Source organism: Temnothorax longispinosus, chromosome 7, assembly GCF_030848805.1.
Source record: "Temnothorax longispinosus isolate EJ_2023e chromosome 7, Tlon_JGU_v1, whole genome shotgun sequence".
NCBI lineage: Eukaryota > Metazoa > Arthropoda > Insecta > Hymenoptera > Formicidae > Temnothorax > Temnothorax longispinosus.
Window position 1 is genome coordinate 21,397,519 of NC_092364.1, and position 13,008 is coordinate 21,410,526.

Consider the following 13,008-nt stretch of genomic DNA (forward strand, 5'->3'; position numbering starts at 1 on the left):
TAGTCAATTCAATTTTAGCTATATCTAACCGCTTGAAATAGGTCACTTCGACAACGGGAGGTCAACAACAATCGACGACGGCGGCTCCGGCTCCCCGCGTATATTCAAGACATTCCCATTCCACTCAGAGTCAACAGCCGGCTCCTCTAGTTTTAAGTTTGCAACAAATTCAAGGCGGTGGTGGTCTCCTGATACTTAACAGTCAACCATATCATCATCAGCAGCAACAGCAGCAGCAGCAACAGCAGCAACAACAGCAGCAGCAGTCGCAACAGCCACAGCAGCCGCAGCAACAGCAGCAGCAGCAGCAGCAGAGTCAGCAGGTAGAAATGCAACAGGTCACAGAGCAACAAATTGTACCGCAGACCAGCGTCGATCGAGAACAGCAAACGCAGCAAGAAATCGACGCGCAAGAGAGTATGGACAGGTCTGCTGTGCAATCTCTGCCGATGGGCGGTTCCGGCTCCGAGGTAACCGATTTCGCAGAGACTCTGGATCTGAGTCAGGAAGACATTCAGAGGACACTGTCGGCCAACATGGTGCCCCCGTCGCCGTCGCCTTCGCCGGCAGACAACAACATGATCAATCCGATGGACTTTATCGACTCGTCGGATGACGTGCTGGTCAATCTGGACGCGTTCGACGTGTTCGGCGATTTGCCGGAGCTGCATGACTTCGAGGCCGAGCAGACGAAGCACGAGGAACAGCGAGGTGGTCCCGAGAACGACGTCGGATGTCATCCTGGTACAACCGTCCATATTGCAGAATATAGTCCTGAGTGGAGTTACACCGAGGGTGGTGTAAAGGTGTGAATAAAATATTTATAGCTGATTTTCTTCTTATGGATTCGCTGATTATTATGTAAATATATCTGAAATAAACGCTATTTCAGGTATTAGTTGCTGGTCCATGGACCGGCGGTAGTAGTTCCCAGTCGTATTCGGTACTTTTCGACGCGGAACCGGTCGAGGCGTGTCTTGTGCAACCAGGTGTACTGCGTTGTCGATGTCCCGCACACGCACCAGGAATAGCGTCCCTTCAGGTGGCCTGTGACGGTTTCGTCGTGTCCGATAGCGTTGCCTTCGAATATCGTAGAGCGCCGACGAGCGAACCTAGCCCAGAGAAAGCTCTGCTGGACCGTCTTGCCGACGTTGAAGCCCGTCTGCAGGGCCCCGGTCCGCCATCTCCCGCAGCTCATCTGGAAGAGCGACTGGTTGCTTATTGCCAGGTACTTCAAGAACTCGATATTTCGATATTAATCATTGAAATCTTAGCTGCGATAATTATAGTTTAATTAGTAAATTATAGCGTAAGTAAAGTTTCATTGTCTTGGATAATTAATTGCAGGATGCTGTTGTCCGTCCTTGGCGAACTGGAGCGGAACCTCTTCAATCCGGTGGGCCTACCCTCTTGCACCTGGCGGCCGGATTGGGGTACTCCAGGTTAGCCTGTGCACTCCTTCACTGGAGAGCAGAAAATCCTAGCAGTGTTTTGGACGCCGAGGTTGATGCTCTTCGGCAAGATAGCGCCGGCCTTACGCCACTTGCTTGGGCTTGTGCCGCAGGGCACGCCGACACCGCCAGGATTCTTTACAGGTTTGTGAAAATATTCTTATTGGAGCAACATTTTGTTTAACATTATTAATAATGAACAATTGTGTCCATAAAGTTACGACAAATTTACATACCTTCGCCTTTCGTGTAGCTCACAATTGCTTCGAATACCACGAATATATATTGATTTTGAATCGATTTAATCTTTAATAAGTATTTGTTGTTAACTCTGCCTCCATAGATGGAATGCTATGGCACTACGCGTGAGGGACTGTCAGAATAGAACGGCGACCGAGCTGGCCGCGGAGAACGGTCACACGGCGATCGCCGAAGAACTGAATCAGCTCGAAACCCGAAGGCAAGACGAGAGGCTTTTCTTGCGACCCGCCAGCCCTAGCCCTAGGCGGCCATCTCAAGACAGCGGTCTCGATCTGGCGTTGTGTTAGTCTCGTTTGATATTATATACTGCCCTCTCTTCCGTATACACGCACACACATTCACGTATCTGACACACGTATAGTCATCCCCCTACTTGCTGATTAGCCTCCTCAGCGCCATTATACTTTCCCTCGTCCAGTTTATAAAGACCGTAGAGTCACAAAAAGGCCGTAAGTCATGCGAGCGTAATAAATTAGGCAACGTATATAGCATTAAGTGGGGTTTATCGAAAAATACACAGGTGGCTCACCGCTGCTGGACAACATGGAATTGTTGCAAGAAGATGAGTCGTCGTTAGGCCTCAGCGAACAGGGAATGGAGAGCGCTCCGACCTCTCAGGAGTCCGTAGGTCCGTACCTTCCTCGTTTCCTCTTCTATTTGTCTGTCTGTCTGCCTGTCTGTCTGTAAAAACTATCCGTAATTCTCTGTCTGTTTTCTGTGACACACTACCGATAGAAATGGATCGGCCTAGACGTACTACCACAATCACGTGGACTGCGAATTCCGTAGAGATCCTAGTTATCCCAGCTAAAACTGCGTTCGCCTCCCTCGTTCGCAGACACACACGACATACACACACTGCCCTCTTACACGTAAACAGATACATACACGCGTACAGCAAGAGTGTTCTCTTTCTCTCTCTATCTCTCTCTGTGTGCGTACGAGACGACCGGACTCGATCAGCGACTCCGCCTTCTCTAACTCCTCTGAACTCTTGCAGCTTGAACAATATTGGTGTTGCTTGGCCTTCGTAACCGGTGTTGGATGAATTGCTGTGTAATGTTTAAATTTTCTTAGCCACTATCTACTGTCAACTATCGAGGCCTCTTCTCAAGCAACGTCTGTATAAAAATTTCAACGAAAATATAACGATGACTTAATTATCATCCGAACAGACACGCGATCTGCCCAGTCGATGTGGCGGTATCTCAGCTGGCTATCATCTTATGAAACGAGTAGGAAAGCGCTACGTTCACCAGTGACTTGTCTGATTCTCCGTGTTGTCAATTCGTGTCGTAGCGGCGCACTTGGTGTTAAACATTTTACCTGACATTGTGGCAGCATCTCGATGCATCGTAGAACACATTCACGGCTTTTAAACTTCGGTGTTGTGATCGATGTGATTTCGGCGGTCTGCCACCACGAGCTTTTCGAATTTGGCTAGGGTGGTGATTCCTTTTTATAGGGGAAGAAGACGCGAGGGTGCTGACATTGGCAGAGCAAATTATAGCGGCGCTACCGGAAAGGATCAAGAGGGCGGAGGGTGATTCTTCGTCTTCTTCCTCGCCACTACCACCCACGGCGCCTCTGTCACCCTTGGAGGACTCTCTCATGGAACAAATGGTAAGAGGGTATCACGCCCACTATTATAATTGATAATCAGACCGTTGCGAGAGTCTCGTAGAATCCTTTATCTTAATCTCTACTAAAATCCAAAACGGATTAAATTATAGATAAGAAATTGCAACTGATTAATTGGAACGTTGAAACTTCCCTGAGTACGACATAATCTTCTGGCGGATACAATCGCAGAAATAGCAAACATTAGCAGTTCGGTCTTGAATCATAATTAGGAGTAAAACTTTGGACCAAGCCGGATTGCAGTTCCGACAAATGGAACTTTGGAGTTCCTGGGTTTTCCATTATAAAGCTCTATTTACATGCTAATCGTCTTGCTTGTAGCCTCTCGACTCCGGGGAATTGTTCGACTCCTATCGCGACTGCAACGGCGGCGCCGCTTCAGTCTCGGACGCCGACGCCGACGCCAGTCCTTCAAGTCCCTCCAGCAGTTGCCTGACGCCGGACTCGCCGTCCCCGCCGCCTACCACCGTCGATTTCTGCGAGTTTCTGCAGCTGCAGCTGCAGCTCGACGGCAACGGTAACGCTCACAGCGGTCAGTACTACTCGTCGAACGGCGGCGAACGCAAATTGAACGGCATGATCGGTTCCGGGGCCATGACGGCGGTTGGCATCGGAAACGGCGACGGTAATGAAGCGGATTTGAGCAGACTGACGCTGTCCGATCGCGAGCAGAGAGAGCTCTACCACGCCGCCAGGATGATTCAGAAGGCGTACAGGAATTACAAGGGTCGTCAGAGGCAAGAGGAGGCCGAGAGGCACGCCGCCGTTCTGATTCAACAGTACTATCGTCGTCACAAACAGTACGCTTATCACAGGTAACTTGTCTATCGCTTCGCATTAATTTTATCAGATCTTATATATTTATTCCTACGTTCGGTTTCATTATTTTTGTACATCGTACCTTTCCATATTTATATTCAGAATGGCCCGTTTCACGAGTTTCGACGTTTCTCCTTCCTTTTGTCGTAACATTTCGCATGCTATCGAACTTCCTCCAACTTCGAAAGTCTTAAGAACGGAATGAATCACTTACTGTCGGACTACAATGGTACTAACTACTGTACGCGACGCATGCGACGTCTTTAGATACAGATCGCCCGAGTTTATGTGGGCACGTGTTATCAGGTTGAACTCAAGGTTGTTAAGTATGACAGATTATTATCTTGCATCGCGCAGACATCGCCAAATTGCTTCGAACTTAGAAAGTTAAATTTCCATCGATATTCCGCTGGTGGAGGAGGTTGCGGGGCACGTCTTAATAAGGAACAATTAATAACCGGGGGACAAGACGTACCATTGTGGGCCGACTTAACGACCTCCGACTGAATTAGGCTGATACCACCAAAGTTCGACCCGTGTACCTCTCTCGAGGCGAACTTTTAATTGGCATCGTAAATAATTCGGAAACTTTGCGGATTTCTCTGCCTTCGTTACGGTGGCCTGAATACAGAATTAAGTTGGCATTAAATTAATACGACTTTTGCGTTGGAGCTGCATGGAGATCGGTATTCCGCCATTCCTTCTTCCCGCATTCACCGAGTTATATACGTAGCGATTTGAACTTCCCATTGTAATGCCTCTGAAATTAGTGATAATCCGACCATATATTATCATTGTAGAATCTTCGCGAAAACTCAAGTTGCGAGAAGTAATGAAAGATATCAGGCGTGCGGCCAATCCCAGCTATCATTTTTCATTTATGCAGAACGAAGATTGGAATACATTAATTTAATGACAGAATTTCAATTCTTTTTTTTTATGAGAACCATTTCTTTTTATATTCCCCCGTTTTATGTCGTTCTCCAATCCTTTTATACGTTAGTAATTACTCTAAAGTTTAGTGCAAGTCGTCTTGCGTTCTATGGTTCCATTGTTTAATTATATTCTAGAATACTTGAACTTTAAAGCCCGTATCCTTTACCGCAGGCAAGCCACGAAGGCAGCGCTGGTGATCCAGAACAACTATCGAAATTATCGTGCGCGGCCGGGCTCGGCTAGCGCGAGGCAGCAGGCAATTCATCAGCAGGCGGCAGCGAGGACGATCCAGCAGTTCATGCGGCAATCCAAAATCAAGTTAGTATCCCCGTATGTATGTGTGTGTGCGTGTGTGTGTATACAGTGCTGCATTTCTTGTTGCAACGATGTGCACGCACATTAGTTAACGTGGTAGAGACTTGTTAGCACACAAAAGGCTTTTTATTGTATTGAAAAACAAAAAAGACAAACTGTAAAAGTTCTAAAGTCTCCCTCTTCTGTGTGTCACTAATGCAGCTTGTGGGACGATTCACGACCGGTAAGTAAAGATCTTTTAATAGGGCGATTGTTTCGGCAAAACAGTGCTTGTTTGTATCTCTTTCTCTCGTTCCTGTCTCATCTGTGCCGGAGGGAATTAACGCTTTCGTTGTCTCTCTTTCTCTCTCCTTTCCCTCTCCCCCTTCCCCCCTCTTGATCTTCACCCTGTTTCATGACACACAAATTAACGAGTTGACACGTCTATATACCGGAAATTATATACGTGCCTCACACATTTGACGATGCTTCGTGTTTATTGTTTGAATGTCAGTAAATATTTTGTGTCTTTGTACAGCAAAATCGTGTATTCGTCGCTTAACGACATAGAACCAGCGAATTGCTCGATAATTACTTTGGCAATAACCCGTTGACGGACACATTAAATGTATCGCATGTTTAAATATGAATAATTGAGAAATCAGCATTTATATTTTGCTACGGTTTTTGTATACATTATAATTTATAATTAAAATATTTCTCCGGGATATCGGATTTAATATATATTTATTTTTCAATAGTAAATATTCCCATATTCACAGAGTGAAAAAAATATTCGATTCATACATCTATTAATTTAGAAATAATTGTAATACGTGTGTTATATATATACTTATTACTTTCGTTTAGAAAAGTCGTGTATATCAAACAATATTCGAACAATATAATTTCTAATGAATTAATATTGTCCATCAACGAGTTGCTGCAAAGTGTCAAGGGAAGCGCTTATAGATGCATTTATTTGCCTTCCGGTATATACGGCCTGGATCATTTCAGTGTCACGTATGCACTCACGCGTAAGCGATGCGTGTTTTTATATAAAGCGTATGTTTCTGCCTTGAATCAGACTGCAGAACGCCAAGGTCGTCGCAAACGGGAGCGGGAGGCTGCCAGCGGTCACTTCACGAGCGGCTGCTGTCCCCCAAAGCTCGCCCTCATCTAGCCCAGGGGCCAGCCTAGCAGCCGTCAGCCCGGGGGTCACCTAGTCGACTGTCAGTCCAACGGCACACGGAGCAGCGGCGATGACAATTCGGTAGCGAAATAACACGGTCGGTGGTGAGAGCCGTTGGCGAACGACGCCCCGGATCGGCCATCGTGACGCTTTTGAGGGAGTATGCGAGGTTGTTAACGACGACTATAACTACTGCGAGAGGGTACCAGACGTACGACACGGATGATATACGATTTTGTTCTCTGCGTCTCTGATTTGCGTACCCGACGATTAACCAACGTGAAGTCTTACCTATCTTTCAATCTTTTGTCCCTTCACATCACAATTGAGTTAACACCACGTCTCATTCTCGACCGCTCGTTCTTTTCGTTTGTATCTTACGCTATTACCGCACTTTCTACGCGCCCCTGCATCCTCCTCGAGCGAGTATCAGAGCGGCAGAAAATAGGCGAACCTATCGTAAGTGGGTTTGCTAAAAATCTATACGAGACCGATCGACTGAAGAAAGCTTGTAGAGAGTTTTACCTTTCGCTTAATATGTAAGATGTATATAACTAGCGTGTCTCTTCAGGAGTACGAGATCCGCTTGGCCCGACATATACGTTGATTCTTTGCTACATTGCGACAACATCGAAGTTGACGAGCCGTTCCCGCGATACTTTATTAAATCCTTGTGTGCACCGAGCTGAATCGCACAAAATCGTTGTCGTTTTCGTAGGTTCAAATAGTACGCGAATTTACTGCTGGCAGATCTCCTACGGAACCGCAGATCTTTTTAAAACGAAACATTTCTTCGGCACGAGGCTTTTTATAAATATAGACATGTCTCTTCTTTGATGACACTGGTTGACGAATTCGAAGCCTTCTTTGAGACGAAAATCGCATAAACTGATTATATTATATTTGCAATTCTGAAAATGATAACAAATTAAGTACAGCATTCATTTCTTATTACAATTTATATCACATAAAATTTAATAAATCTCGATAACTTTTTAAACATTAGAATGAAATACTATGGAAATTAATTAAAGATTTTTTACCTAAAAAGAAAATTCTGTTGACTCGTGTCATCAGTTTCGTACCTCTCGGATCGACGTTATTTTATCATTTTTTACAGCAAAGAAGTATTCATGTAGAGATTATTGTTTATTTTTTTCAACATGATTACATGCACCGTATATCATCTTACTTGCATACAGAACAATATGTTCCATTTTTTTCCGATACGTTCTCATCGATTTTTGTTTCTAAATTTATAATTCTAATTAAAACACTGAAAACAATTCTAATCGATTTAGGCGAAACACTATCTAAGAAGGATAGCGCCTATGAAGAAAAAAGAAAAGAAGAGAGCAGGGTCGATCGAAGAAGACTTATCTTAAGTTTACGCGAGAATCTTTGTGTTTGAACTTCTAGTATTTTTATTCACACGTTGGATTTCAGATCTAGCTGACGCTAACAGATGATTAACGAATGAATGAGCGATCAGAACATAAAGGAGCGACGTGAAATTAATTTTACAAGTAGTAATGAGTTACATTTTAACGACGAATAGATAAGTCTTGAAAACATGAAGGACGAAGGTAAAATTTGAATACGAATACGGGCGCAGTTAGAATGTTGATATTTTACAAGATTAGATTTTTTATTTTGATCGATTTTATTATCTGTACATTTTTTCTACATTTTTACGAGAGGCGTAGTTAAATTTAATCGATACGCGAAGCTGGGCACCGCATTCCTATCATTAGCGCAAATCTGATAGCGAAGCATCGAGAATCCACTGTACATAATTAGATGAGAAATTATTGTTCATCATGTGGCAGAAATGTGGTCTCTTTTGTGTACGATATTCGTTTTGCTTAAGAGACGCAAAGTGAACAAAAAGGTCTATACTTTGATTTTAGAAAATTTTAGAGAAAGCGAGAGAAAAGAGAGAGAAACAGAGCGAGGAGGGAGCGAATAGAGGAAGGAATTATTAAAGGAGAATTAAAAGAAAAAAAAGAGAGAAAAGAGGAAAAAAAATAAACGGGCCCTTCGTCCAAAGGGCGCAATTTCATCCACGGGCTGTGCTAGTCACAGTATAATCAACTTCGTAGAGTTACTTTTTAGGACGTAAGCTAGTCGATTACACATTGTTACAAAAAAACTACCTACCGTTTCTCTCTCCGATAGGGGATTTTTTAAAAGGTTCTCTAGCGTAAAGATATAATTAGCGGTTAAAATTAAGGGCGTAGTTGATTGCGGGCGCGCGCGCGTTCGCGCGCGATTGCACGGCGCGCGAAGGGCGTAATTGTCCCGGCGTTCAAAGTTTTGATCGGGTGGACAAAACGTCTATTGTGATAAATTAATGGTGATCCAAGAAAGTATTTCCGCGCGCAACGGGACAAAGGGGCAGACGGAGATGAAAATCCACGCGTCTCCGACGTACGTCTCCGTGTACGCACGCGGGAGCTCTCGCTGAGATGTGAAAAAGAAGAAACGGAGAGACACAGACAGACAGACGGACGGGTAGAGATCCGAGAGATAACTGGGCGAGCCGATATTACGCCGTGCGGGATCTGTCGGGGGAGTAATGTGTCGATACCGCGCGTCGTAAATGTAAAGGGTGCTGCATGCGGATTTTCGAATTATCGAATTTCTTCGAGACAGTAAATCAACCCATATCGACCCTCTCCCCTCGGGATGTGTTTCGCAGACTCACAGCGGGTTGTGAGTTGTGAGATCTAAAATAGAGCGACGTAATTGCGGAGCGCGAGGTGGGGTATTACCACAATATATATTGTACACATGAGTCAATTCCAACGAGCATTTTCATGCCATTAAGCTTAAAGAATTATTAGTTATTAAAAGGAGATGAAGCGTGCGCGGGAAGCGAGAGGAGGGCGAGAAGGAAGGAAGGAAGGAGGGAAGGAAGGAAGAGATAACAAATTCTTACACTCTTTTAATCATTGTTAATTAATTAAAATAATCACGATCCTATCGAAATACTTAAAAAATGAGTAAAATAATAATAATTATTATATACATAAAAAAAACTATTATTATATATATTCATATTTTTGCTTATTACATATTTAAGAATCTAATAAACGAGAGCTAGCGATTATAAACGTAGCGGGCACGAGAGGCGTGAACGATAACGACGACGATGATGATGATGAGGTCTCAAGTTAGGGATAATTCTAGTTAGTCGGGCTTGTCGTTATGCGTGGCAATCAGGTTCCGAATTTAACAAGTAATGAAGAAAGACGATAGGGCACGTGCGCGGTCTCGGCGGAAGGTCGAAGTCCTCGGTGCAATCGCACGCGGGGTGCACTGTCGCTTTTCACCGGGGTCTCCGCAAGGCAAGTCGAATACAATATTTTTTACCCGCGGAACGGCGGACAGGGAATAATGGCCGATACCGCGCGAGATCTCCAAAGTTTCGCCGCTGCTCCACATTCATTGCATAATTAACCAAGTACACCGAGGGCAAGCTGGGCGAAAAGGTATTTAGGCCGAAGGCTGAGAGACGGACAGAGAATGGGGGACGTGAGAAGGGAGGAGGCCGCTGAGAAAAAGAATAATCTTAATTAAAAAGACATTGCTAGGGTAGGCGCTTCGATGAATACATAAACTTTAAAAAGTCATTTATAATACAAATTATTCTCAAAATATAAAGAAGTTTAATAAGTAAAGGAGGAAAAAAAATTTTTAAATTCTATGTAAGGAAGCCAAGAGTCAAAGACGACTAGATGATAGGAGCCGCATGGCCTAACTGCTGCCACTTTAATTAATTAAATAAATAATTATAACTTTATTACTCAATTAATCTCGATACAACAGATGCGAAATAATGGAAAAAAAAAGAAAGAAAACCTATAACACACTCTATCTCATGCCACTTTTCAAACTACTCTCTAGATACAGAGACGAATCAGTAGGTATATTAATAGCGGACTATTATGCAAGATTAAAACTAACAGGAATTAATTCTTCTCCTAAAAAAAAAAAAATCAGGAACGATCGAGATTCGCGCTATAAGATTCGAGATATTTCCAATTGTCCATTTCTCCAGAATCGCACGAGACATACGCGCGTTTGTTCGAGGTTCGTCCGTACGGTTTTCGCTGTCGCGAGCCCGCTGGAATCTCGCCGCGGCCCTGTCGCGAAACCGTGTTTCGAGAATCATATATGTATCCCCCCGGAATCACACGGGGATGCGAAAGGGCGAGTTCCGAAAAATCCGACGCCGCGAATCGGAAGTACGCTTCGACATCTCGGGAAGCGGAATGTCGCGGTTTCGAGGACCGCGAGCGCGCGATCGCTGAAGCGGTTCCGCTGCGGCTCGGACAACGCCGATATATATCTATCCCTCGCGGAAACTCTTGCGTATATTTTTTACAAAATATAGAAAAAAAGAAAAAGAAGACTAAAAATTCGACACGGTCATTCGGTGCTTAATAGCGCGTACCCGCCTCACAACGGGCGGCGCGTGACGGGGCACGGCGGGGCACGGGCTCGCGATCGCGCGAACACGCGGCGCCCGACGCGCGTTGCACGCGTCACGATGTCGAAAGGGTCGAAACGATCGGGTCGATGCCTATCGCTGTTCGTACAGATACCGGGGATACTAGGAAACACACGGAAACATTATAGTCGGGCACAGAATTATAGTGTGAACACACAGAATTACACGAAGTATCACAGAGACACGAAGAATTACAGAGACCCAAAGATACGTTGTTCCTTCGTCGCGACGGTCACTTTGTACCTGCTTGCTGCCTGCCTGATCCTACACACGACACAACTCCCAGTCTCGCGTGGCGGCGTTCACATATACCGTACAAGAAACACATACAAGACACATACAAAACATATATATACACACACACAGCCTTTTTACTCCGCTCGACGATTGATAACGTCCAAGCATGTCGCGTGTACTTTCGTTGTGATAATCTGACGCGTTGCGAAAAATCATTTCTCCGCGCACGTCGAGAACCGAGCTGATTTGCCATTTGTTGTTCAGTCCCATCGTCGATTTTTTCGCGATAGGGAGAAAGAAAGAGTGGGAGAGAAAGAGATAGAGATAGAGAGAGAGAGAGAGAGAGTGAGAGAAAATGAGAGAGAATGAGAGAGTGAGTACGATTTTCCCGGAATGTTGATGATGGTTTCGACGGCTGTTTCGACATCAATTCGCTCTTGGTGTTTCCGCGTTTCGAAATTCGGGCGATCGCATTGGACCTCGATCCTCTCTCGTTTCTGCGTAATCGCCTGACGAGAAATCGAGTGCTTGAAATCAAGTGCCCGAAATCGAGGACCCGAGATCAGGAAGTTTCGAAACGAGGACGACGCGTATAGATGTGGCACGTACGTGCTAGATTTTACTAGCGGAAACGAATAACGGTAAAGGCTCCATCTCTTGTAATATTTTTATTATCGCAAGCGTAATATTATATATATATATTATATATATAATATATATATATATATATATATATATATATATATATATATATATAATTAAATTATATTATTAAATAAAGGGATTATGCCACTGTTTATTATTTATTGACTAACGTTCGACTAATATTGTAAATAATAACGAAAATATTTTATCTATATTTCCGATCTCCGGAGGGGCGCCGGGCGGGGGTGGCGTATTATCTCTTGTCCGCCTTCGCGGCGATCATTAACGATCGTCGTTTCGCCCGCCCCTCTATTGTTACACCATTTCATCACATTGCATTTAATAAATTATATATTTATTGACTCACACTTACTTTTCATTTGCCCTACTCACCTTTTCACTCTTGCCCACCCTCTTCCTGGTCTACTTACTTTTCTTGCGATTTTTCTCTGAACATTTAAATGACACTGTCAACCTCAGGTGATTATCGTTAATGTTCGATAATTATAAGTTTCAGAATATATTTGTAAATAATAAGAAAGAAGAGTCTTGTCGTAATAGATTATTGAGTAAATTATGGGAAAAATTATATACTTTGTTAAGAAATTGTGTCGGAAAATAGAAGAACAATTTAAGTGTTAGATTACGTTGTAATTGCTTCAGTTAATCAATTCGTAATAAAATATTGCGAGAGCCGACTTAATATGAGTGTCGGATGTTGTAGTTACACCTGGACCGGGTTATGGCGAGTAATACAATTACGGCAAGTTAAGGAATATCCGGACAAATAATGATCTTGGGATACGTCGGAGAAGTTGCTTGTAGAGTTTCTATTGATGCTTCTATAGATGCTAAGACAAACTTCCAGTTTCAACTGCTCCATCTCTCTCGAGTGGAGAGCTCAGAACCGGGACTTTGCGAACCGCTAAATTTAACGATCCTATTCATAGTGCAGAAGTAATAATCCTTTATCGCTTTATCTAACGTCTAAACTGTTTCACAGAGAACGCACGGAA

At 43.9% G+C, this 13,008-nt stretch overlaps 1 protein-coding gene across 6 annotated transcripts in view; it reads left to right on the forward strand.

Moving 5' to 3' along the window:
• The window catches only part of Camta (Calmodulin-binding transcription activator), a 49,346-nt gene extending 36,992 nt beyond the window's left edge, over window positions 1-12,354 (forward strand). For 4 of the 6 annotated variants that reach the window (XM_071784467.1, XM_071784466.1, XM_071784470.1 and 1 more), the window contains 9 exons: window positions 42-806; window positions 893-1,228; window positions 1,348-1,595; window positions 1,795-1,994; window positions 2,233-2,340; window positions 3,178-3,335; window positions 3,675-4,168; window positions 5,280-5,426; window positions 6,490-12,354. In XM_071784467.1, coding sequence (XP_071640568.1) covers window positions 42-806; window positions 893-1,228; window positions 1,348-1,595; window positions 1,795-1,994; window positions 2,233-2,340; window positions 3,178-3,335; window positions 3,675-4,168; window positions 5,280-5,426; window positions 6,490-6,628 — 2,595 coding nt within the window. In that variant the 3' untranslated portion in view covers window positions 6,629-12,354. Of the gene's footprint in view, window positions 1-41; window positions 807-892; window positions 1,229-1,347; window positions 1,596-1,794; window positions 1,995-2,232; window positions 2,341-3,177; window positions 3,336-3,674; window positions 4,169-5,279; window positions 5,427-5,624; window positions 5,647-6,489 lie in introns of all 6 variants that reach the window. The other 2 variants (XM_071784468.1, XM_071784469.1) reach the window with 2 other exon arrangements.
• Window positions 12,355-13,008: the final 654 nt, after the last annotated feature.